The 27623-nt window shown below is 47.5% G+C and overlaps 1 protein-coding gene across 3 annotated transcripts in view; it reads right to left on the reverse strand.

Moving 5' to 3' along the window:
* LOC134969172 (uncharacterized) overlaps positions 1-27623 on the reverse strand; it is a 114757-nt gene that overhangs the window by 11274 nt on the left and 75860 nt on the right. The window contains exon 4 of one of the 3 annotated variants that reach the window (XM_063944938.1): positions 21619-21716. The exons of 1 other annotated variant lie outside the window; for it this stretch is intronic. In XM_063944938.1, the coding sequence (XP_063801008.1) occupies positions 21634-21716 (83 nt within the window). In that variant the 3' untranslated portion in view covers positions 21619-21633. Of the gene's footprint in view, positions 1-21618; positions 21717-23420; positions 23444-27623 lie in introns of those variants that run through there. One more of the 3 variants, XM_063944940.1, reaches the window with a different exon arrangement.

Here is a 27623-nt window from a genome sequence, read left to right on the forward strand (position 1 = left end):
CTGCCGTGGACGTGGTAGAAACCCTATCTTGCTCTGCGAACTCGAAAAGGCCGCAGACCTCTAACCTTTTCACCTTCCTCTACCTGCAAAGAAGAGGAAACAAAACGGTATCCAACCAGTTAAAATGACTGCATCCCACAAAAAAATGCGTCAGCAACCGTTGTGAGGGAACATAGCTCAGGACGGTAGACATACCCGTGGTATCTCCCCAAACCAGATTATCCCTACATAGGTAAGATGCTCCAGTATTTCTCTGAGTCAGTGTATACCTCTTGTAGCCAGTGCCACACGGCAGCCTGCTGAAATGTTCTAGATAAGACCCAAGGAATTAAATATATCGGATAACCAGGTAACCAACCATCTTTGAATACAATTACACCCCCATGAGCATGTAACGCCAATATCATCAAAGCATATAATTAAAAATAAGATTTTAAACCTACCGTTAAATCTATTTCTCCTAGTCCGTAGAGGATGCTGGGGACTCCGTAAGGACCATGGGGTATAGACGGGCTCCGCAGGAGACATGGGCACCTAAAAGAACTTTTCCTATGGGTGTGCACTGGCTCCTCCCTCTATGCCCCTCCTCCAGACCTCAGTTAGAGAACTGTGCCCAGAGGAGATGGACAATACGAAGGCAGGATTTTATAAATCCAAGGGCAAGATTCCTGCCAGCCCACACCAATCATAACATGTAACCCGGAACATACATAACCAGTTAACAGTATGAACAAACAACAGTAGCGGTCCAAGACCGATTCCAACTGTAACATAACCCTTATGTAAACAACAACTATATACAAGTCTTGCAGAGTTTCCGCACTGGGACGGGCGCCCAGCATCCTCTACGGACTAGGAGAAATAGATTTACCGGTAGGTTTAAAATCTTATTTTCTCTTACGTCCTAGAGGATGCTGGGGACTCCGTAAGGACCATGGGGTTTATACCAAAGCTCCCAATCGGGTGGGAGAGTGCGTATGACTCTGCAGCCCCGACTGAGCAAATGCTAGGTCCTCATCTGCCAGGGTGTCAAACTTGTAGAATTTAGCAAAAGTGTTTGACCCCGACCAAGTTGCTGCTCGGCAAAGCTGTAATGCCGAGACGCCCCGGGCAGCCGCCCAAGAAGAGCCCACCTTCCTAGTGGAATGGGCCTTAACCGAATGCGGTAACGGCAATCCAGCCGTAGAATGAGCCTGCTGAATCGTGTTACAGATCCAGCGAGCAATAGTCTGCTTCGAAGCAGGCGCGCCAATCTTGTTGGCAGCATACAGGACAAACAGAGTCTCTGTTTTCCTAATTCTAGCCGTCCTGGCTACATAAATCCTCAAGGCCCTGACTACATCCAGGGACCTGGAATCCTCCAAGTCACTCGTAGCCACAGGCACCACAAGGGGTTGGTTCAAATGGAATGAAGAAACCACCTTAGGCAAAAAATAAGATTTTACTTACCGATAAATCTATTTCTCGTAGTCCGTAGTGGATGCTGGGGACTCCGTCAGGACCATGGGGATTAGCGGCTCCGCAGGAGACAGGGCACAAAAATAAAGCTTTAGGATCAGGTGGTGTGCACTGGCTCCTCCCCCTATGACCCTCCTCCAAGCCTCAGTTAGGATACTGTGCCCGGACGAGCGTACACAATAAGGAAGGATTTTGAATCCCGGGTAAGACTCATACCAGCCACACCAATCACACCGTACAACTTGTGATCTGAACCCAGTTAACAGTATGACAACGTAGGAGCCTCTGAACAGACAGCTCACAACAAGAACAACCCGATTTTTTTGTAACAATAACTATGTACAAGTATTGCAGACAATCCGCACTTGGGATGGGCGCCCAGCATCCACTACGGACTATGAGAAATAGATTTATCGGTAAGTAAAATCTTATTTTCTCTAACGTCCTAGTGGATGCTGGGGACTCCGTCAGGACCATGGGGATTATACCAAAGCTCCCAAACGGGCGGGAGAGTGCGGATGACTCTGCAGCACCGAATGAGAGAACTCCAGGTCCTCTTTAGCCAGGGTATCAAATTTGTAGAATTTTACAAACGTGTTCTCCCCCGACCACGTAGCTGCTCGGCAGAGTTGTAATGCCGAGACCCCTCGGGCAGCCGCCCAGGATGAGCCCACCTTCCTTGTGGAATGGGCCTTGACAGATTTAGGCTGTGGCAGGCCTGCCACAGAATGTGCAAGTTGAATTGTGCTACAAATCCAACGAGCAATCGTCTGCTTAGAAGCAGGAGCACCCAGCTTGTTGGGTGCATACAGTATAAACAGCGAGTCAGATTTTCTGACTCCAGCCGTCCTTGAAATATATATTTTCAATGCCCTGACAACGTCCAGCAACTTGGAATCCTCCAAATCGCTAGTAGCCGCAGGCACCACAATAGGGTGGTTCAGGTGAAACGCTGACACCACCTTAGGCAGAAAATGAGGACGCGTCCGCAGTTCTGCCCTGTCCGAATGGAAAATCAGATATGGGCTTTTATACGATAAAGCCGCCAATTCTGACACTCTCCTGGCTGAAGCCAGGGCCAGTAGCATGGTTACTTTCCATGTAAGATATTTCAAATCCGCCGATTTGAGTGGCTCAAACCAATGGGATTTGAGAAAATCCAAAACTACATTAAGGTCCCACGGAGCCACTGGGGGCACAACCGGGGGCTGTATATGTAGTACTCCTTTTACAAAAGTCTGGACTTCAGGAACTGAAGCCAATTCTTTCTGGAAGAAAATCGACAGGGCCGAAATTTGAACCTTAATGGACCCCAACTTGAGGCCCATAGACAATCCTGTTTGCAGGAAATGTAGGAATCGACCCAATTGAAATTCCTCCGTGGGGGCCTTCCTGGCCTCACACCACGCAACATATTTTCTCCAAATGCGGTGATAATGTTGTGCAGTCACCTCCTTCCTGGCTTTAACCAGTGTAGGAATGACCTCTTCTGGAATGCCTTTTTCCCTTAGAATTCGGCGTTCAACCGCCACGCCGTCAAACGCAGCCGCGGTAAGTCTTGGAATAGACACGGTCCCTGCTGAGTCAGGTCCCGTCTTAGAGGTAGAGGCCACGGATTTTCCGTGAGCATCTCCTGAAGTTCCGGGTACCAAGTTCTTCTTGGCCAATCCGGAGCCACGAGTATCGTTCTTACTCCCCTTTGCCGTATAATTCTCAGTACTTTGGGTATGAGAGGCAGAGGAGGAAACACATACACTGACTGGAACACCCACGGTGTTACCAGAGCGTCCACAGCTATTGCCTGAGGGTCTCTTGACCTGGCGCAATACCTGTCCAGTTTTTTGTTGAGGCGAGACGCCATCATATCCACCTTTGGTTTTTCCCAACGGTTCACAATCATGTGGAAGACTTCTGGATGAAGTCCCCACTCTCCCGGGTGTAGATCGTGTCTGCTGAGGAAGTCTGCTTCCCAGTTGTCCACTCCCGGAATGAACACTGCTGACAGTGCTATCACATGATCTTCCGCCCAGCGAAGAATCCTTGCAGCTTCTGCCATTGCTCTCCTGCTTCTTGTGCCGCCCTGTCTGTTTACGTGGGCGACTGCCGTGATGTTGTCCGACTGGATCAACACCGGCTGACCCTGAAGCAGGGGTTTTGCCAGGCTTAGAGCATTGTAAATCGCTCTTAGCTCCAGTATATTTATGTGAAGAGACATCTCCAGGCTTGACCATACTCCCTGGAAGTTTCTTCCCTGTGTGACCGCTCCCCAGCCTCTCACTGGCATCCGTGGTCACCAGGACCCAGTCCTGTATGCCGAATCTGCGGCCTTCTAACAGATGAGCACTCTGCAACCACCACAGAAGAGACACCCTTGTCCGTGGCGATAAGGTTATCCGCTGATGCATCTGCAGATGCGATCCGGACCATTTGTCCAGCAGATCCCACTGAAAAGTTCGTGCGTGGAATCTGCCGAATGGGATTGCTTCGTAAGAAGCCACCATCTTTCCCAGGACTCTTGTGCATTGATGCACAGACACTTTTCCTGGTTTTAGGAGGTTCCTGACAAGTTCGGATAACTCCTTGGCTTTCTCCTCCGGAAGAAACACCTTTTTCTGAACCGTGTCCAGAATCATTCCCAGGAACAGCAGACGTGTTGTCGGGGTCAACTGAGATTTTGGAAAATTCAGAATCCACCCGTGTTGTTGCAGCACTACTTGGGTTAGTGCTACTCCGTCCTCCAGCTGTTCTCTGGACCTTGCCCTTATCAGGAGATCGTCCAAGTAAGGGATAATTAATACGCCTCTTCTTCGCAGAAGAATCATCATTTCGGCCATTACCTTGGTAAAGACCCGAGGTGCCGTGGACAATCCAAACGGCAGCGTCTGAAACTGATAATGACAGTTTTGCACCACGAACCTGAGGTACCCTTGATGTGAAGGGCAAATTGGGACATGCAGGTAAGCATCTTTTATGTCCAGGGACACCATAAAGTCCCCTTCTTCCAGATTCGCTATCACTGCTCTGAGTGATTCCATCTTGAACTTGAATTTTTGTATGTACAGGTTCAAAGATTTCAGATTTAGAATAGGTCTTACCGAGCCGTCCGGCTTCGGTACCACAAATAGCGTGGAGTAATACCCCTTTTCCTGTTGTAGGAGGGGTACCTTGACTATCACCTGCTGAGAAAACAGCTTGTGAATGGCTTCCATTACCGTCGCCCTGTCTGAGGGAGACGTTGGCAAAGCAGACTTTAGGAACCGGCGAGGGGGAGACTTCTCGAATTCCAACCTGTAACCCTGAGATACTACCTGCAGGATCCAGGGGTCCACCTGTGAGCAAGCCCACTGCGCGCTGAAATTCTTGAGTCGCCCCCCCCCGTTCCTGAGTCCGCTTGTAAAGCCCCAGCGTCATGCTGAGGGCTTTGCAGAACCCGCGGAGGGCTTCTGTTCCTGGGAAGGAGCTGCTTGCTGCCCTCTCTTACCCTTTCCTCTGCCTCGGGGCAGATATGACTGTCCTTTTGCCCGCTTCTTATAGGACCGAAAGGACTGCGGCTGAAAAGACGGTGTCTTTTTCTGTTGGGAGGGGGTCTGAGGTAAAAAGGTGGATTTCCCGGCAGTTGCCGTGGCCACCAAATCCGATAGATCAAATACGCCAAATAATTCCTCCCCTTTATACGGCAATACTTCCATATGCCGTTTGGAATCCGCATCACCTGACCACTGTCGTGTCCATAAACTTCTTCTGGCAGATATGGACATCGCACTTACTCTCGATGCCAGAGTGCAAATATCCCTCTGAGCATCTCGCATATAAAGAAAAGCATCCTTTAATTGCTCTAAAGTCTGTAAAATACTGTCCCTATCCAGGGTATCAATATTTTCAGTCAGGGAATCCGACCAGACCACCCCAGCACTGCACATCCAGGCTGAGGCGATGGCTGGTCGCAGTATAACACCAGTATGTGTGTATATACTTTTTAGGGTAGTTTCCAGCCTCCTATCAGCTGGATCCCTGAGGGCGGCCGTATCAGGAGACGGTAACGCCACTTGTTTTGATAAGCGTGTGAGCGCCTTATCCACCTTAGGGGGTGTTTCCCAGCGCGCCCTAACCTCTGGCGGGAAAGGGTATAATGCCAATAACTTTTTTGAAATTAGCACTTTTCTATCTGGGTTAACCCACGCTTCATCACATACATCATTCAATTCCTCTGATTCAGGAAAAACTACAGGTAGTTTTTTCACCCCCCACATAATACCCCTTTTTGTGGTACTTGTAGTATCAGAGATATGCAAAGCCTCCTTCATTGCCGTGATCATATAACGTGTGGCCCTACTGGAAAATACGTTTGTTTCTTCACCGTCGACACTAGATTCAGTGTCCGTGTCTGGGTCTGTGTCGACCGACTGAGGTAAAGGGCGTTTTACAGCCCCTGACGGTGTCTGAGACGCCTGGGCAGGTACTAACTGGTTTTCCGGCCGTCTCATGTCGTCAACTGATTTTTGTAATGTGCTGACATTATCACGTAATTCCATAAACAAAGCCATCCATTCCGGTGTCGACTCCCTGGGGGGTGACATCACCATTACCGGCAATTGCTCTGCCTCCACACCAACATCGTCCTCATACATGTCGACACACACGTACCGACACACAGCAGACACACAGGGAATGCTCTATTGAAGACAGGACCCCACTAGCCCTTTGGGGAGACAGAGGGAGAGTTTGCCAGCACACACCCAAGCGCTATAATATATATGGGAACAACCCTATATAAGTGTTGTATCCTTATAGCAGCTTAAATATAGTAATATCGCCAAAAAAAGTGCCCCCCCTCTCTGTTTTACCCTGTTTCTGTAGTGCAGTGCAGGGGAGAGTCCTGGGAGCCTTCCTCACAGCGGAGCTGAGCAGGAAAATGGCGCTGTGTGCTGAGGAGAATAAGCCCCGCCCCCTATTTCGGCGGGCTCTTCTCCGGAGTTTGTGAGATCTGGCAGGGGTTAAATACATCCATATAGCCTCAAGGGCTATATGTGATGTATTTTTTAGCCATAAAAAGGTATTATACATTGCTGCCCAGGGCGCCCCCCCAGCGCCCTGCACCCTCCGTGACCGCTGTGTGAAGTGTGCTGACAACAATGGCGCACAGCTGCAGTGCTGTGCGCTACCTCAGGAAGACTGAAAAGTCTTCTGCCGCCTGCTTCTGGACCTCTTCCATCTTCGGCATCTGCAAGGGGGGTCGGCGGCGCGGCTCCGGGACCGGACTCCATGGCTGGGCCTGTGTTCGATCCCTCTGGAGCTAATGGTGTCCAGTAGCCTAAGAAGCCAATCCATCCTGCACGCAGGTGAGTTGACTTCTCTCCCCTAAGTCCCTCGATGCAGTGAGCCTGTTGCCAGCAGGACTCACTGAAAATAAAAAACCTAAAAACTTTTTCTAAGCAGCTCTTTAGGAGAGCCACCTAGATTGCACCCTGCTCGGACGGGCACAAAAACCTAACTGGGGCTTGGAGGAGGGTCATAGGGGGAGGAGCCAGTGCACACCACCTGATCCTAAAGCTTTATTTTTGTGCCCTGTCTCCTGCGGAGCCGCTAATCCCCATGGTCCTGACGGAGTCCCCAGCATCCACTAGGACGTTAGAGAAATTGAGGGCGTGTCCTCAATTCCGCTCTATCAACATGAAAAATCAAGTAGGGGCTCTTGTGAGACAAGGCCGCCAATTCTGACACTCGCCTTGCAGATGCTAAGGCCAACAACATGACCACCTTCCAGGTAAGAAATTTCAACTCAACCTTGTTAAGTGGTTCAAACCAGTGTGATTTTACGAACTGCAACACCACGTTCAGGTCCCATGGTGCCACTGGAGGCACAAAAGGAGGCTGGATGTGTAGCACTCCCTTTACAAAAGTCTGGACTTCTGGAAGAGATGCCAATTCCTTCTGAAAGAATATCGAGAGGGCCGAAATCTGTACCTTAACAGAGCCTAATTTCAGGCCCATATCCACTCCTGTCTGTAGGAAGTGGAGAAAACGACCCAAATGAAAATCCTCCGTAGGGGCGTTCTTGGTTTCACACCAAGACACATATTTTCGCCAGATACGGTGATAATGTTTTACCGTCACCTCCTTTCTAGCCTTTATTAGAGTAGGGATGACCTCCTCCGGAATCCCCTTCTCAGCTAGGATCCGGCGTTCAACCGCCATGCCGTCAAACGTAACCGATGTAAGTCTTGGCACACGCAAGGACCCTGCTGCAACAGGTCCTCCCTTTGAGGAAGAGGCCAGGGATCTCCTGTGAGCATCTCCTGGAGATCTGAGTACCAGGCTCTTCGAGGCCAGTCTGGAACAATGAGTATTGTCTGTACTCTTTTTCGCCTTATGATCCTCAACACCTTTGTGATGGGAGGAAGAGGAGGAAACACGTAGACCGATTGGAACACCCATGGCGTTACCAGGGCGTCTACTGCTAGAGGGTCCCGGGACCTGGCACAATACCTCCGAAGCTTCTTGTTGAGGCGTGACGCCATCATGTCTATTTGAGGAACTCCCCAAAGACCCGTTATCACTGCAAAGACTTCTTGATGAAGTCCCCACTCTCCTGGATGGAGATCGTGTCTGCTGAGGAAGTCTGCTTCCCAGTTGTCCACTCCCGGAATGAAGACAGCTGACAGAGCGCTTACGTGATTTTCCGCCCAGCGAAGAATCCTGGTTGCTTCCGCCATCGCGGCTCTGCTTCTTGTCCCGCCTTGGCGGTTCACATGAGCCACTGCTGTGACATTGTCTGATTGAATCAGAACCGGTAGGTTGCGAAGAAGACTCTCCGCTTGTCGAAGGCCGTTGTATATGGCTCTTAGCTCCAACACGTTGATGTGTAGACAGGACTCCTGGTCTGACCATAGTCCCTGAAAATTTCTTACTTGGGTGACTGCTCCCCATCCTCGGAGGCTCGCGTCCGTGGTTACCAGGATCTGGTCCTGAATTCCGAACCTGCGACCCTCCAGAAGGTGAGCACTTTGCAGCCACCATAGAAGAGACACCCTGGTCCCGGGGGACAGTGTTATTTTCCGATGTAAATGTAGATGGGACCCGGACCATTTGTCCAGAAGGTCCCATTGAAACGTCCTTGCATAGAACCTGCCGAAGGGGATGGCCTCGTAGGCTGCCACCATTTTCCCCAGAACAAGAGTGCATTGATGAACTGACGCTCCTTTTGGCTTTAGCAGGTCTCTGACCATGTTCTGGATGTCCTGGGCTTTTTCCAACGGGAGAAAAACCTTCTTTTGTTCCGTATCCAGTATCATACCTAGGAACGTTAGTCGAGTTGTCGGAATCAACTGTGACTTCGGTAGATTTAGAATCCAACCGTATTGTTGGAGCACTCTCAGAGAGAGTGTCACATTGCTCAGCAATTGCTCTCTTGATCTCGCCTTTATCAGGAGATCGTCCAAGTATGGGATAATTGTGACTCCATGCTTGCGCAGGACCACCATCATTTCCGCCATTATCTTGGTGAAAATCCTTGGGGCCGTGGAAAGCCCAAACGGCAACGTCTGTAATTGGTAATGACTATCCTGTACAGCGAATCTCAGGTACTCCTGATGGGAAGGATATATGGGGACATGAAGGTAAGCATCCTTTATGTCCAGTGACACCATAAACTCCCCCTCCTCTATGCTGGCTATTATCGCCCTGAGCGATTCCATCTTGAATCTGAATCTTTTCATGTACAGGTTTTGGGGATTTTAGATTCAAAATAGGTCTGACCGAACCATCCGGTTTCGGGACCACAAAGAGGGTTGAATAGTACCCTCTTCCCCGTTGGTTCAAGGGAACCCTGATAATTACTTGCTGTTGACACAGCGTTTGAATTGCAGCTAACACTACATCCCTGTCTGGGGTAGAAGCTGGTAAGGCCGACTTGAAAAATCGGCGTGGGGACACCTCTTCGAATTCCAGTTTGTAGCTGTGGGAAACTATTTCCAACGCCCAAGGATTCAGGTCTGAGCTGACCCAGACCTGGCTGAAGAGTCGAAGACGAGCCCCCAACGGTATGGACTCCCGCAGGGGAGCCCCAGCTTCATGCAGTGGGTTTTGTAGAAGCCGGGGATAACTTCTGTTCCTGGGCACCAGCCGAAGCAGGTGTTCTTTTCCCTCTACCCTTACCTCTGGCAAGGAAGGAGGATCCCCGATCTCTTCTGGACTTTTGTGACCGAAAGGACTGCATCTGATATGTTGGAGTTTTCTTCTGCTGTTGGGGAATAAACGGTAAAAAGTTAGATTTACCTGCAGTAGCTGTGGAAACCAGGTCCGCCAGCCCATCCCCAAACAACACGTCTCCCCTATAGGGTAGAACCTCCATATGCTTTTTCGAATCCGCATCACCCGTCCACTGGCGGGTCCATAAGGATCTTCTCGCTAAAAAAGCCATGGCATTGGCTCTGGAAGCCAGTAATCCAATGTCCCTTTGACCGTCTCTCATATACAAGACTGCGTCTTTGATATGGGCTAGAATTAACAAAACAGTATCTCTATCCATGGTATCAAGGTCAGACGACAGGTTATCTGTCCAGGCTGAAATTGCGCTACATACCCATGCCGACGCAATTGTCGGTCTTAGCAAAGCTCCAGTATGTGAATAAATAGACTTTAAAGTAGTCTCTAGCCTGCGATCCGCAGGATCCTTGAGGGCCGCTGTGTCTGGAGACGGTAGCGCCACTTTCTTTGACAGGCGCTTTAAAGCCTTGTCCACAGTGGGAGAGGATTCCCAACATACCCTGTCCTGTGTAGGGAAGGGGTATGCCATATTAATTCTTTTGGGAATCTGCGGTCTCTTATCCGAAGTCTCCCAAGCTTTTTAAAAAAACTCATTAAGTTCATGAGATGGGGGAAAGTTTATTATCTGTTTCTTTCCCTTAAACATGTGTACCCTCGTGTCAGGAACAGAGGGTTCATCAGCAATATGCAACACATCTCTTATTGCTATAATCATACACTGAATGCTCTTTGTCACCTTAGGGTGCAATTTAGCTTTATCACAGTCGACACTGGAATCAGAGTCCGTGTCAGTAGTTGTGTCCACAATTTTTGCCAAGGGACGCTTTTGAGACCCCGACGGGCCCTGTGAGTCGGTCCAATCCGAGGATTGACCCCCAGACGCCTCCCCGAATTCAGCCTTATCTAGCCTCTTATGTAAAGATGTCACACTTGCATTCAACATATGCCACATGTCCATCCATTCCTGAGTCGGCACTACCGACGGGAACACACCACTCATCTGCTCTACCTCCTCCTTGGAGAAGCCTTCGGCTTCAGACATGTCGACACGCACGTACCGACCCCCCACACACAAGGATATACCTATAAGGGGACAAAAGCCCAACCAGGCCCTTAGGAGAGACAGAGAGAGAGTTGCCAGCACACACCCAGCGCCCAAATGACACTGGAAAGACCAGATAGCGATTTTATATTATATATATATATATATATATATATCCAATTTCCCACTCACTGCGAGCCAATGTGCCCCCCCTTTCTTTTTTCCAACCTCTGAAGCGTTCAGCAGGGGAGAGTCCGGGGAGCCAGCGTTTCTCATGCAGCTCTGTGGAGAAAATGGCGCTGGTTAGTGCTGAGGAATCAAGCTCCGCCCCCCCCCAGCGGCGGCTTCGGTCCCACTTCAAATTTCACAAAAATGGCGGGGGATCATCTATTTGCTGCCTCCGCAGCCTAATAGCACCGTATTGCCCAAAAACGAGGTTTATTGCTGCCCAGGGCGCCCCCCCCCCCCCCCCCTGCAGCCTGCACCCATCAGTGCTGTCTGTGTGTTGTGTATGGGAGCAATGGCGCGCAGCGCCTTACCTCATGAAGATCTGAAGTCTTCTGCCGCCTGAGATGTCTTCTTGTTTCTCATACTCACCCGGCTTCTATCTTCCGGCATCTGTGAGGAGGACGGCGGCGCGGCTCCGGGACGAACCCCAGGGTGAGACCTGTGTTCCGACTCCCTCTGGAGCTAATGGTGTCCAGTAGCCTAAGAAGCAGTGCCTATCAGTTAAGTAGGTCTGCTTCTCTCCCCTCAGTCCCACGATGCAGGGAGCCTGTTGCCAACAGGACTCCCTGAAAATAAAAAACCTAACAAAATTCTTTTTCCACAGAAAACTCAGGAGAGCTCTCTGCAGTGTACCCTTCTCTTCTGGGCACAGAATCTAACTGAGGTCTGGAGGAGGGGCATAGAGGGAGGAGCCAGTGCACACCCATAGGAAAAGTTCTTTTAGGTGCCTATGTCTCCTGCGGAGCCCGTCTATACCCCATGGTCCTTACGGAGTCCCCAGCATCCTCTAGGACGTAAGAGAAATTATAACTTAGCTTCCTGTATACGATCCTTGTTGACAGGGCCCCGTGTAGACCAGGGGTAGACATTCACTTTATTTTATCCACGGCAGGAAAAGAATAAACAACACTCGGACTCCTCATGAGGATTCGAGACCATCTTGTCACGGCTGACTTAGAGCTTCATCAACAGAGCGACCAGCACATGAGAAAGAATAACTTTACTTCAGCATTCATAATAAATTGTAATATAATTTTACACATTTAAATACACATATATACACATATACCTATATATATATATATATATATATATATATATATATATATATATAATCCGTCAGGAACATCAGGGTCCCTAGTGACATTAATGTGTTCTGAATGTGTATGAACATGTACTGAATGCCAATGTTGCGGATCTAATCAGGAAACATTATGGCCGACATAGAACATAGTATTCGTGTCGACGACAGGGAGTAGTGACTGGGCAAAAATAAGATTTTACTCACCGGTAAATCTATTTCTCGTAGTCCGTAGTGGATGCTGGGAACTCCGTAAGGACCATGGGGAATAGCGGCTCCGCAGGAGACTGGGCACAACTAAAGAAAGCTTAAGGACTACCTGGTGTGCACTGGCTCCTCCCTCTATGACCCTCCTCCAGACCTCAGTTAGGATACTGTGCCCGGAAGAGCTGACACAATAAGGAAAGGATTTGGAATCCCGGGTAAGACTCATACCAGCCACACCAATCACACCGTATAACTCGTGATACTATACCCAGTTAACAGTATGAAATATAACTGAGCCTCTCAACAGATGGCTCAACAATAACCCTTTAGTTAACCAATAACTATATACAAGTATTGCAGACAATCCGCACTTGGGACGGGCGCCCAGCATCCACTACGGACTACGAGAAATAGATTTACCGGTGAGTAAAATCTTATTTTCTCTAACGTCCTAAGTGGATGCTGGGAACTCCGTAAGGCCATGGGGATTATACCAAAGCTCCCAAACGGGCGGGAGAGTGCGGATGACTCTGCAGCACCGAATGAGCGAACTCTAGGTCCTCCTCAGCCAGGGTATCAAACTTGTAGAATTTTGCAAAAGTGTTTGAACCCGACCAAGTAGCTGCTCGGCAAAGTTGTAAAGCCGAGACCCCTCGGGCAGCCGCCCAAGAAGAGCCCACCTTCCTCGTGGAATGGGCTTTTACAGATTTAGGATGCGGCAGTCCAGCCGCAGAATGTGCAAGTTGAATCGTGCTACAGATCCAGCGAGCAATAGTCTGCTTTGAAGCAGGCGCACCCAACTTGTTGGGTGCATGCAGGATAAATAGCGAGTCAGTCTTTCTGACTCCAGCTGTCCTGGAAACATAGATTTTTAGGGCCCGGACTACGTCCAGCAACTTGGAATCCTCCAAGTCACGAGTAGCCGCAGGCACCACAATAGGCTGGTTCAAATGAAAAGCTGAAACCACCTTTGGGAGAAATTGGGGACGAGTCCTCAATTCCGCCCTATCCATATGGAAAATCAGATAAGGGCTTTTACATGATAAAGCCGCCAATTCTGACACACGCCTGGCCGAAGCCAAGGCCAACAGCATGACCACTTTCCACGTGAGATATTTTAAATCCACGGTTTTAAGTGGTTCAAACCAATGTGACTTTAGGAAATTCAACACCACGTTGAGATCCCAAGGTGCCACTGGGGGCACAAAAGGGGGCTGAATATGCAGCACTCCCTTAACAAATGTCTGAACTTCAGGTAGTGAAGCCAGTTCTTTCTGGAAGAAAATCGATAGAGCCGAAATCTGGACCTTAATGGAACCCAATTTTAGGCCCATAGTCACCCCTGACTGTAGGAAGTGCAGAAAACGGCCCAGCTGAAATTCCTCCGTTGGGGCCTTCCTGGCCTCACACCACGCAACATATTTTCGCCATATGCGGTGATAATGGTTTGCGGTCACTTCTTTCCTAGCTTTAATCAGCGTAGGGATGACTTCCTCCGGAATGCCCTTTTCCTTCAGGATCCGGCGTTCAACCGCCATGCCGTCAAACGCAGCCGCGGTAAGTCTTGGAACAGACAGGGCCCCTGCTGCAGCAGGTCCTGTCTGAGCGGCAGAGGCCATGGGTCCTCTTGAGATCATTTCTTGAAGTTCTGGGTACCAAGCTCTTCTTGGCCAATCCGGAACAATGAGTATAGTTCTTACTCCTCTTCGTCTTATTATCCTCAGTACCTTGGGTATGAGAGGAAGAGGAGGGAACACATAAACCGACTGGTACACCCACGGTGTCACTAGAGCGTTCACAGCTATTGCCTGAGGGTCTCTCGACCTGGCGCAATATCTTTCTAGCTTTTTGTTGAGGCGGGACGCCATCATGTCCACCTGTGGCCGTTCCCAGCGATTTACAATCAGCTGAAAGACTTCTGGATGAAGTCCCCACTCTCCCGGGTGGAGGTCGTGCCTGCTGAGGAAGTCTGCTTCCCAGTTGTCCACTCCCGGAATGAACACTGCTGACAGTGCTAACACGTGATTTTCCGCCCATCGGAGAATCCTTGTGGCTTCTGCCATCGCCGTCCTGCTTCTCGTGCCGCTCTGTCGGTTTACATGGGCGACCGCCGTGATGTTGTCTGACTGGATCAGTACCGGCTGGTTTTGAAGCAGGGGTCTTGCCTGACTTAGGGCATTGTAGATGGCCCTTAGTTCCAGAATATTTATGTGTAGGGAAATCTCCTGGCTTGACCATAGCCCTTGGAAGTTTCTTCCCTGTGTGACTGCCCCCCAGCCTCGAAGGCTGGCATCCGTGGTCACCAGGACCCAGGCCTGTATGCCGAATCTGCGGCCCTCTAGAAGATGAGCACTCTGCAGCCACCACAGCAGAGACACCCTGGTCCTTGGAGACAGGGTTATCAGCCGATGCATCTGAAGATGGGATCCGGACCACTTGTCCAACAGATCCCACTGAAAGATTCTTGCATGGAACCTGCCGAATGGAATTGCTTCGTAGGAAGCTACCATTTTTCCCAGGACTCGCGTGCAGTGATGCACCGAGACCTGTTTTGGTTTCAGGAGATCTCTGACTAGAGATGACAACTCCTTGGCTTTCTCCTCCAGGAGAAACACCCTTTTCTGGTCTGTGTCCAGAACCATCCCCAGAAACAGTAGACGTGTCGTAGAAACCAGCTGTGACTTTGGAATATTCAGAATCCAACCGTGCTGTTGTAGCACTTCCCGAGATAGTGCTACCCCTACCAACAACTGCTCCCTGGACCTCGCCTTTATAAGGAGATCGTCCAAGTATGGGATAATTAAAACTCCCTTTTTTCGAAGGAGTATCATCATTTCGGCCATTACCTTGGTAAATACCCTTGGTGCCGTGGACAGACCAAACGGCAACGTCTGGAATTGGTAATGACAGTCCTGTACCACAAATCTGAGGTACTCCTGGTGATGATGGTAAATGGGGACATGTAGGTAAGCATCCTTGATGTCCAGTGATACCATGTAATCCCCTTCCTCCAGGCTTGAAATAACCGCCCTGAGCGATTCCATCTTGAACTTGAACCTTTTTATATAGGTGTTCAAGGATTTAAAATGGGTCTCACCGAACCGTCCGGTTTCGGTACCACAAACATTGTGGAATAGTAACCCCTTCCTTGTTGAAGGAGGGGTACCTTGACTATCACCTGCTGCGAATACAGCTTGTGAATTGCCTCCAGCACTGCCTCCCTGTCCGGGGGAGCTGTTGGCAAGGCAGATTTGAGGAAACGGCGAGGGGGAGACGTCTCGAATTCCAGCTTGTACCCCTGAGATACTACTTGTAGAATCCAGGTATCCACCCGTGAGCGAGCCCACTGGTCGCTGAAGTTCTTGATACGGGCCCCCACCGTACCTAGCTCCGCCTGTGGAGCCCCAGCGTCATGCGGTGGACTTAGAGGAAGCGGGGAGGGCTTTTGTTCCTGGGAACTGGCTGTATGCTGCAGCTTTTTTCCTCTACCTCTGCCTCTGGGCAGAAAGGACGCGCCTTTAACCCGCTTGCCTTTCTGGGGCCGAAAGGACTGTACCTGATAATACGGTTCTTTCTTTGGCTGTGAGGGAACATGGGGTAAAAATGCTGACTTCCCAGCTGTCGCTGTGGAAACGAGGTCCGAGAGACCATCCCCAAACAACTCCTCACCCTTGTAAGGCAAAACTTCCATGTGCCTTTTAGAATCTGCATCCCCTGTCCACTGCCGAGTCCATAAACCCCTCCTGGCAGAAATGGACATTGCACTTATTTTAGATGCCAGCCGGCAAATATCCCTCTGTGCATCTCTCATGTATAAGACTGCGTCTTTAATATGCTCTATGGTTAGCAATATAGTGTCCCTGTCTAAGGTATCAATATTTTCTGACAGGGAATCTGACCACGCAGCTGCAGCACTGCACATCCATGCTGAAGCAATAGCTGGTCTCAGTATAATACCTGAGTGTGTATAAACAGACTTCAGGATAGCCTCCTGCTTCCTATCAGCAGGCTCCTTTAGGGCGGCCGTGTCCGGAGACGGTAGTGCCACCTTCTTTGACAGGCGTGTGAGCGCTTTATCTACCCTAGGGGATGTCTCCCAACGTGACCTATCCTCTGGCGGGAAAGGGTACGCCATTAGTAACTTTTTAGAAATTACTAGTTTCTTATCGGGGGAAGCCCACGCTTCTTCACACACTTCATTTAATTCATCAGAAGGGGGAAAAATCACTGGTAGTTTTTTCTCCCTAAACATAATACCCTTTTTTGTGGTACCTGGGGTAATATCAGAAATGTGCAACACATTTTTCATTGCCGTAATCATGTAACGTGTGGCTCTATTGGAATGTACACTAGTCTCATCATCGTCGACACTGGAGTCAGTATCTGTGTCGACATCTGTGTCTGCCATCTGAGGTAGCGGGCGTTTTAGAGCCCCTGATGGCTTTTGAGATGTCTAGGCAGGCACGGGCTGAGAAGCCGGCTGTCCCACATCTGATATGTCGTCAAACCTTTTATGTAAAGGAGTTGACACTGTCGCGTAATTCCTTCCACATATCCATCCACTCAGGTGTCGACCCCGCAGGGGGTGACATCACATTTATCGGCACCTGCACCGCCTCCACATAAGCCTCCTCATCAAACATGTCGACACAGCCGTACCGACACACCGCACACACACAGGGAATGCTCTGACTGAGGACAGGACCCCACAAAGCCCCTTGGGGAGACAGAGAGAGAGTATGCCAGCACACACCAGAGCACTATATAAAACAGGGATACACACTACACAGTGATTTTACCCCTTATAGCTGCTTATATATCACAGATTGCGCCTAAATTTAGTGCCCCCCCTCTCTTTTTTACCCTATGTAGTCTGGAACTGCAGGGGAGAGCCTGGGGAGCGATCCTTCCAGCGGAGCTGTGAGGGAAATGGCGCCAGTGTGCTGAGGGAGATAGCCCCGCCCCTTTTCCGGCGGGCTTCTCCCGCTTTTTTTATACAGTTATGGCAGGGGATTTTACACATATATAGTCTTAAAGGCTATATTATGTGTTAATTTGCCAAGTAAGGTACTTATATTGCAGCCCTGGGCGCGCCCCCCCACCCCCCGCACCCCCCACCCCCTCCCAGCGCCCTGCACCCATCAGTGACCGGAGTATGTGGTGTGCCTGGGGAGCAATGGCGCACAGCTGCAGTGCTGTGCGCTACCTTAATGAAGACCGAAGTCTTCTGCCGCCGATTTCCAGGAACGTCTTCTTACTTCTGGCTCTGCTAGGGGGACGGCGGCGTGGCTCCGGGACCGGACGACCGAGGCTGGGCCTGTGTTCGATCCCTCTGGAGCTAATGGTGTCCAGTAGCCTAGAAGCCCAAGCTAGCTGCAAGCAGGTAGGTTCGCTTCTCTCCCCTAGGTCCCTCGTAGCAGTGAGTCTGTTGCCAGCAGATCTCACTGAAAATAAAAAACCTAAATATTACTTTCTTTCTAAGAGCTCAGGAGAGCCCCTAGTGTGCATCCAGCTCGGCCGGGCACAAAATTCTAACTGAGGTCTGGAGGAGGGTCATAGAGGGAGGAGCCAGTGCACACCAGGTAGTCCTAAAGCTTTCTTTAGTTGTGCCCAGTCTCCTGCGGAGCCGCTATTCCCCATGGTCCTTACGGAGTTCCCAGCATCCACTTAGGACGTTAGAGAAATAACATTTTTGTGACCCCGAGGGATCTGAGGGAAACACATACCTAATTTCACTAGGACGCCCCCACAAAATACTATCACGTCTGTGCTCGAGCTACAGCCCACAGCAACGTACTATACATATATACACCTACAGGTATAGGTTTCTCATATATTTTTACACCCAGTCATCATAGTTGGTGCCGACAGGGTCACCCACATATTTCTGTGTTTCCAATACAATGTGTACCTATGACAAGCGTACCACTACCGACCTGTTGACTCTATCAAGTACCAACAGGCGTCGGCGATGTCGACAGTGACCCCATATCGGTTTGTGACCGATCACTCCCTCATGTAGACACATGTGGACTATAGTGGGTATAACTGACAGGGAACGACACAGAAAAATGCACAACAATGATTATATGGCCATTTCTAAACAAATAGTGTTATATAAATCTCAATATACCACTAAAAACTCTGTGCCCCCCCCCCCCCCCCCCCCCTCGTTTGTATTGCATCACCTTTTTGGCGGGGACAGAGAGAAAATGGCGCCGAACACTGCTGTGAAGCCTAAGCCCCGCCCCCTATTCGGCGCGCTTCAGCCTCATTATAATTTAGTGTACATACAGGCAGGGGACCGTATATAGTGTCAAGGCACTATATACCTTCATAAAACACTTATACATTGCTGTCCAGGGCGGCCCACCCCCGGCGCCCTGCACCCAAGTGACTGCTGGCGTGTGAGGGATCAATGGCGCGCAGCGCTACCGCTGCTGTTCGGCGGGGGTATCGTACCGGGTGTCCGGGCTCTGTGTAAAATAAAGAACCTCAGTAACATGCTGCCCAGGGCGCTCCCCCCCAGCGCCCTGCACCCTGCAAGTGCCGTTGGTGATGTGTGTGGGAGCATGGAGCGCAGCGCTACCGCCGCTGTTACCTCCGTTACTGAAGTCTTCTGCCGTCACTGAAGTCTTCTTTTCTTCCAATACTCACCCGGTTTCTTTCTTCTGGCTTCTGTGTGGCTTCTAATGGTGTCCAGTAGCCTAAGAAGAAGAAACCTTGAACTAAGAAGAAGTAGGTCTGACTTCTCTCCCCTCAGTCCCACGATGCAGGGAGCCTGTAGCCAGCAGGTCTGCCTGAAAATAAAAAAACATAACAAAGTCTTTTAGAGAAACTCTGTAGAGCTCCCCTAGTGTGTGTCCAGTCACCTCTGGGCACAAAGTCTAACTGAGGTCTGGAGAAGGGGCATAGAGGGAGGAGCCAGTTCACACCCATTCAAAGTCTTATAGTGTGCCCATGTCTCCTGCGGATCCCGTCTATACGCCATGGTCCTTTTGGAACCCCAGCATCCTCTAGGACGTAGGAGAAATAAAGTAACTATGCACCAGGACAACCCATGTTGCAATATAAGGTGGCACCCTCACAGATCATTGAAACAATGCTTTAGTCCTCCTGTAAAGTGATAATATTAAAAGCTATCGTATGTATACCTGCATGCCTTTGCTAAATCACAGAATAAAGCAAAGAAACCGTGGAAAGAGTTAAATTATTGCTTATACACTAAAGAAAATCTAAAATCACCTGAACAGATTTGTTGTTAACCCTCAGAAAAACAATAATAAACAACTGGATCATAGTGATATTTCAAACGAAATGCTTTCTTGAATTAGTATGACAAACATCTTTAATCTTGTAATCAGTCATTCAGCCAGTTTAAATAGAGAAAAGTATCCACACTGATGTTTGGTATCATTGTCTGCACCACACTGAGCATGGACCAGAGAAAATAAAGGAAAGAGTTGTCCGAGATCAGAAAGATAATTATAGACAGAGCACGTTAAAGGGAAGGCTGTCTCCAAGCATCTTCATGTTCCTGTGGATACAATTGCAAATATTATGAAGAGGTTTAAGAACATGGGAATGTAGCCAATTTCCTTGTATGCGGCTGCAAGAAGAAAATCGACCCCAGAGTAAACAAAATGATAGTGAGAATGTTAGAAAAAGAGCAAATGAAAACTTCAAAATAGATAGAAGCTGAATAACTAGATCAAGATATGTCAGTGTTGATCGCACCATTCAATTTTGTATGAGAGACAGTGGGATCCTTAAAAGAAGACCCATGAGGGACTCTTCTTGTGAAAAAAACAACATAAAAAAAGCCAATCAAGACTCTATTACAATGCATATTGGCACAATCCTTCTGGGAGAGTGTCCTCTGATCAGATAATTCAAAACTGGAGCTTTTTGGCAAGTCACATCAGTTCATAGACAAAAAAACTGAAGCTTTCAAAGAAACACCATACCTACTGTGAAACACGGAGGGAATTTGGTTATGTTTTAGGGCTACTTTACTGTTTCTGGCATGGGGTGCTTTGAATCTGCATAGGACACAATGAGATATCAAGACTATCAAGGCATTTTGGAGTGAAACATACAACTGTCAGAAAGCTCTGTCTCAGTTGTAGGTCATGGGATGTCCAACAGGATAACGACCAAAAACACACATCTAAAAGCCCACTAGAATGGATCTTCACATAACATTGGACACTTTCTGAAGCGGCCTTCTATGAGCCCTGACTTGAATCCTATTGAATCCTATTGAACAGCTATGGAAAGAGCTGAATCATGCAGTCTAAAGAAAATACCCATCAAACCTGATAAAGCTGGAGCAGTTTGCTAAAGAAAAGTAGTCTAGTCTACCTGTTGATAAGTGCAGAAATTCCACTGAGAGCTACAGAAATTGCTGCCTCTGAAGGTTGTGCAACTAAATATTAGGTTAAGGGTCTCATCATTTTTGTCCAGGCCATTTTCATATGTTTTAGTATTTAAAATATTCTGTTGAATCGGAAATCTACTGCAATGTCTGATTTCTATTAACCACTTGCGCAGCATGGTCGCATCGGATGCGACCACAACAGGCTACTCTTTCCCTGACAAAGTCACATCTGATACGAACAGTCAAATATAATCTACCAGCAGCTGCCACTCTTAGAGGGACCCTTTCTGACCACAATGCTTCCTGGTTTCCTCCCACGGTGCCTGCCATGCAGTTGATCAATACTGATCAGGCAGCCCGGCGGCTCCCCCACCCCTGGATGCAGAAATTAGCAGCTGCTGGAGATATGTAAAACAAGCAGCCACCATCCCTGTGTAACATCTGGCAGCTGCAGAGAGAAGCATTCGGCAGTAAAATGTAAAGTCGCAATGGTCATCGGTAATCCAATATATCGGGAACCGATGTTCATAAAAAAAATGTTTTTTCTTTTTTTTTCAAAAATATTTTTATTGTTGATTCCGAAGCATAATACACAAAAAGTACAATTGACCTTTTTTGAGTAAAGTATGTAAATACAAAACAATGTTGAATATATCACCTTGAAATTTTACATGTTGCGCTTGTGAGCAATCAGCGTACAGTTAAATAACCAGTAACACTAAAAGTGCATTAAAAGTGAGGCATGCTGCGTGACACCACACCTAGTTTTTATTTATAAATATAATAAAATCATGTTGGATATGTTTTAAATAAATGTTCTTAACCTAATTCAATCATAAAAATACCCAACAATTTTTTAGCTTTTTTTTTTTAAAAAATATTAGCCAATTAAATATGGAATAATCAATGAAGGATGGCAATTACTTTTGTCAGTTTCAAGTTATTTCAGAGCAAAAATATGGGTTATTTTTTTCATGAAAGAGTACCGACAAATTTGACTACGCCTGTCTTTGCACACGGGATAGATTCTGTTTTTGCATTACTGGTCAGCTTTACTGTAAACAATAAGTTAGATTTAGGTTAGAACAACGCCCCTCTCAAAATGTGATTAACATTGGCACTAAGTGGCTTTTATAAAGCATATTGAAGGATATTGAATTGTTTGAAAAGCCGGGTGGGTGTCTGTTTTTCCACAAACACCCAACTGACTTTTCAAACAATTGAATACCACCCTCTCTCTGCACAGCATCTATTTCTGGCAGCGAGAGGCCGGGAGCATGTCCATCAGCTCTCACAGCGCTGTCCATGCCCCCATAATGTCAAAAACAAAGGCGTGGCTTGCGATCGCAGCACTTGCCTCGAGGCCACACCCCTTTCTAGTAGGCCACCCCCCTAATTTTAGCCGCGTACCTTTGGCGCGCACTGGTGTCCCTCCTTCGCTGACCTCAAAGTTGGGAGGTATGCTGACAGGCAGGCATCTGAAGTAATACTTTTTATGTTGCATGCACTTTTTCTGTAAACTGTTTCATAGACACATTTCCAAAAATGGTAACAGCATGTCTGCAGACGCACACAGAGGAGAAACAGGCCCATATGTGCAAAACAATTGCAACCTACGCAGCATTTGTTTAGTACAGCTATGACATTAAAAGTATGTAGTATAATAATATATAAGAAAATGTTAATGGGCACAGGTCCAATAAACATAAAATTGCCTTAATGACCTGGATTCTGCTTTTACTGTAGTGTTGAAATGATTTACAACCAGTTATGGTTAGAAACAAATAATAGAAAAAATAGTAGTTATCCGGGAGTAGAATCATACAGTGACAGTCCCAGGTGAGGTGATGCCACGTGAAGATCTGTTCCCAGCAGTAATGGATGTCAGTGGCGCAGCATGATAGATGCAATTTATCTCCTGACAGCTGGCTAACGAGACTCTCCCTGATCTGTTCCTCTACCGCCCCATCCTTCTTTCTTCCACTTATTCTGCCTTCTCTCTTCCCCTGCACTCTTGTACACCCTCTGACACTTTCTGTTTCACACTATTAACCCTGATGCTGACAGGAGTTAATGCCAAATTCCACCTGAGGAGGTGCCCTCAATGCATTTTTGCAATGCCTTACTTTACATTGATATGTATGTGATATGTATGTTTTATATATATATATATATATATATATATATAGGATGCGTTCAGTATCCCTGCTGTCAGGGTGCCGGCGGTCCAATGCCGGAATCCTGACACCACTCAGGACACCGGCGCCGGATCAGCCAACATACCGTCGGTGAGTATCATGGTTCAGGATTAGGATTAGGGCCTGGTGGGGGAGGGTTAGGCACAAGGGGGGGAAAGGGCTAGTCCTAGCCGCCCCCACCCCCCGAGGGTTAGCCGTAGCCAAAACCGCCAAAGGGTTAACATAATGAAAAGAGGCAACCTGAGAGGATCTAAACAAGGACTGCATATGATCATCACGCAGAGTCGGACACCTACGGAGTCAAGTTGTCTATGTCATCATCAGAAGGATAATGGTAGTCTAGTAGTACCCAATATTGAAGAAGGGAAAGCAGTCTGGTATCCAAAGTTAAAGACATATCGACACACAGTCAACCTCTAATTCAGTTACGAATGAAACAGCCATATTTTAGGGCTAAATGGTTACCTCTACCACGTTCTATAAAATGTCTCCAGAGGCTAAATATTGGAGGGACACTCAAAAATCAAAAAAGAGTCCGAGTGGTCACTTCACTTTCGGCATTCCACAGAAGCACTCTCACGCATCTGAAACAAACAGAAAAGCAGCAGATACAATCTATGGAGGATGTAGTGTACATAGGGTAGCATCTTTATTCCTACTAACAATTTGGTACCAATCCGCAACTGAAAAAGCACTAATGCAATCCTCAGATCTACATCCACAAGACTGTCCAACAAAATTAGAGGGAGCCATATATTGTTGCCCTGCTGCTTAGCCAATTCAGGGAATATCTATCCGTAACAAAAAGTGGTATCAGGGTTGATATTTGACCAGCCAAAGAGCCTGTACACATTTCCAAATCGTGATTTCCTGCCTCAGGATAGGAGGAATTCTCCTGGACATAGCTATTCACCTTGAATATTTGAGAGACTCCTGGATTTCAGGAGCTGTCTCAGATTCTAGAGACAGTAGGCCAGACTCCCGCATGGCGCCTTCTGCCGCAACAGGGGGCAGTGCCACAATTATATGATTGTGGCATCACACCCCCCTGCAGCTTATACTTGGCTGCTCCATCCTTGAGAAGGGAGCCTTAATGTTGGCAGTTATGCTCCCAGGAGTTGAGTCTACAAGCAGACGCTGCAAAGATAAACTCATGAAACCCCATCTGCTCACCCAGAAAGCTACTAGCATTCCACCGGGAGAATACCCTACTCACTCCAGCATGTGGGATAGCTGAAAAGTATAACACTTAGTACAAGCACTAGCAACCTTGGAACACCACAAAATGTATATATATATATATATATATATATACACACATACATACATATATACACACACACACACACACACACACACACATGCATTGTGATATACATATATACACACATACACACACACACACACACACACACACACACACACACACACACACACACACACACATATGCACTGTGATGAGAGGCCTTGTGTCTCACCACAAATGCCCACAATTCTGTGGAATCAGCTCCCTTCAAGAGAGAGGAAAACAAGGCCTGCAGATTCTGCAGCTGCAGTAATAATTTGGAACTCTGGATTGCACAGCTCCAAGGGGAAAAATTGAAGTCCGGGTTTCCCAGCTCACCCAAAGCAAGCTGGAAGTCAGAAGCAGGAGAGGGGTTTAAAACTCCCACACACCCACTGGACATTGTACTGATGCCTATTAGGGGCCAGCGAGTAGGATACAGTTTTGTAATACCAGGGACTGTAGATGTTGGCTGTGCCAGGAGTGCCTGGCAGATGGTGGCTGTAGGTCACTACAGCAGACTGATTGGTAAGCACAAGGAGTGCTAGGGCTTTTTATGTTTATGTGCTTATTTTATGTTTATACCTGTCTTTCCATTCCTAAATCTGAGTATGTTATGCACAATGTCTGATGCCAGTAAAGACATGGTGTTTTACTGGAAAAATTGCTTACCGATTCCTTATTTCAAGTTACCGTTTTCCAATATATATATATATATAGGGAAAAGTTTTAAAAAATGTTCAGAATTCTCCTCCTTAGCTACTTTCATGAAATTAATTGAAGCCACAGCATATATTCCTTATATTATTCGGAGATTATTATTACTTTACAGATAACGAATATGTGTACTTTACAGGACCTGTACTCTGCAATAATGACAGCAGGAAAAGGGGCAGTGTCACACACCATTAACTTGTAATTGTGAGTACAGGTGCCAGGAAGGGAAAGTTGAAAAATCCTCCCTCCCTTTCCCCTAATCATGGTGTGAGTCACCATTCTCTGGTTTCCTCTGCAGATCAGAGAAACCAGAAAGGAATTTGGGGGGGGGCTTTCAAATCATAGCCTCAGATGGCATAAGGGAGAAGTACGCCCCCTGTTGATATAAAAAAATGGTAGGTCTCTGAGTTAATTATGTTTTATATGTACTGAATCCACCTGGCTGCTGCAAACATTTAATAAAATGAACCCAGCTACTTTGGTCACATGGCTCAGTCATGAAGATTTAATGAATTAATGTATAACAGTCAATGAACACAAAACAACTCTACCATTATAAACAAGTCTACTGCATTATCGTTTGAGAAATAAGTCCGGGCTCTTTCGAAAATTGTAAACACAGTGTATTCTAGAATGCAATGGTGGGAACAAACCTAAAAGAAAGCATTCATCCTTTATTCTAATGCAGGTTTCACGCGTTAGTGGTTAAGGAGCGCAGAAGAACGGGCAGGTGTGAACGAGCCCTGAGCGGTTTGGGAAGTAGCAGAAAAAAGGCAATTTGCAAGATTTTGCCATACATCAGAATAGTTATTATTGCCATGAACACATTTGTCTTTACACACCAATGGGCTAATTTAATAACATGATGAAATGTGCTGTATGGCATATCAATCAATGAGACGTTTGCGTTCATTTTGTATAGCCTATAACTAGATACAGTAGATGACAGTGAAAAGCACATTGTTTGCAATGGGTAACTAACACAGTGTAAACAAAAGCCCCTAGGCATAAATACAGGTTTTATCTTTCATCATAATCTTACCTTTCCGTTCATATCTCACTGGAGCTGAATGTTACATAATGTACAATAAATTGTGTTGTTTTAAATAAAGAAAGTACTTTTCACAATAATTTCTGTGGAACAAGTGAAGTAGTAGTTACAATGTAGCAAACACATTAAAGTCTGAATTCTAGAGTACATTTATAGAACATATGTATAGCTGACACAACATTTATGAGTGCCAGAGTACATAATCCCAATAGTGAAATATACTGTACATAGAAAGATTCACCATGATAAAAATGTAAAACTGGCTTTTAAATGCACTAGTTATACCACATACATTGTTGCATAATATGCAGCCAGTAGAATCAATAAGTGACTGTAAAGATTTCATGATTTAAACTATACAACTAAAATTGAGGCATAAACGGAAAGAAAGATTAAGAATTGTGTAACGAATATCGGTTGAGGTAGAATGCCTCTCGCAAATCTTATTTACCAACCAGGAAACACACAAAATATTAAATCACATACTTAGCAGAGTACGCGGCTACTGAACTAGTCTATATTTACATACACATGCTTTATAGTTAAATTACCATCATGAGAAAAAAAACGAGCCAGTGGCTTGACAATAAAGACTAATAGGCCCTACACACTTGCCGATACCACTGAAAGGTATGAACGATCTTGTTCATTAATGAACAAGATATCGTTCATATCTTTCAGTGTGTAGGCACCAATGATGAACGATGTGCGGCCCCGCGTTTGTTCATCGTTGGTGCCAGCTCGTTCATGCCTGCAAGCCAATATGGACAATATCGTCCATATTAGCATGCAGGGCTATGGGGCTGGGTGACGGGGGGAGTGAAGAAACTCTCCCCCCTCACCGCCTGGGTGACGGGGGGAGTGAAGAAACTCTCCCCCCTCACCGCCAGGCTATCCGACAGCCATATCGGCCAGCAGCTCGGCGGCCAGTCACCAAGTATGTAGGGCCCTTAAGGAGCCCCAACAATTGAAAGAGGGGATTATCCGCTTTCTAAAATCAATGCCAGGTTGGAGGTAGATCTTCCCCCAATGTCTGTACTACTTTATTTCTCCGACGTCCTAGTGGATGCTGGGGACTCCGTCAGGACCATGGGGAATAGCGGCTCCGCAGGAGATAGGGCACAAAAGTAAAAGCTTTAGGATCAGGTGGTGTGCACTGGCTCCTCCCCCTATGACCCTCCTCCAAGCCTCAGTTAGATTTTTGTGCCCGGCCGAGAAGGGTACAATCTAGGTGGCTCTCCTAAAGAGCTGCTTAGAGTAAAAGTTTTGTTAGGTTTTTTATTTTCAGTGAGTCCTGCTGGCAACAGGCTCACTGCATCGAGGGACTTAGGGGAGAGAAGTGAACTCACCTGCGTGCAGGATGGATTGGCTTCTTAGGCTACTGGACACCATTAGCTCCAGAGGGAGTCGGAACACAGGTCTCACCCTGGGGTTCGTCCCGGAGCCGCGCCGCCGACCCCCTTGCAGATGCCGAAAAGTGAAGAGGTCCAGAATCCGGCGGCAGAAGACTTTTCAGTCTTCATAAGGTAGCGCACAGCACTGCAGCTGTGCGCCATTGTTGTCAGCACACTTCATAGCAGCGGTCACTGAGGGTGCAGGGCGCTGGGGGGGGCGCCCTGGGCAGCAATGATAGTACCTTATTCTGGCTAAAAATACATCACATATAGCCCCTGGGGGCTATATGGATGTATTTAACCCCTGCCAAGTCTCA

This window comes from Pseudophryne corroboree, chromosome 11, assembly GCF_028390025.1.
Source record: "Pseudophryne corroboree isolate aPseCor3 chromosome 11, aPseCor3.hap2, whole genome shotgun sequence".
Taxonomy (NCBI): Eukaryota; Metazoa; Chordata; class Amphibia; order Anura; family Myobatrachidae; genus Pseudophryne; species Pseudophryne corroboree.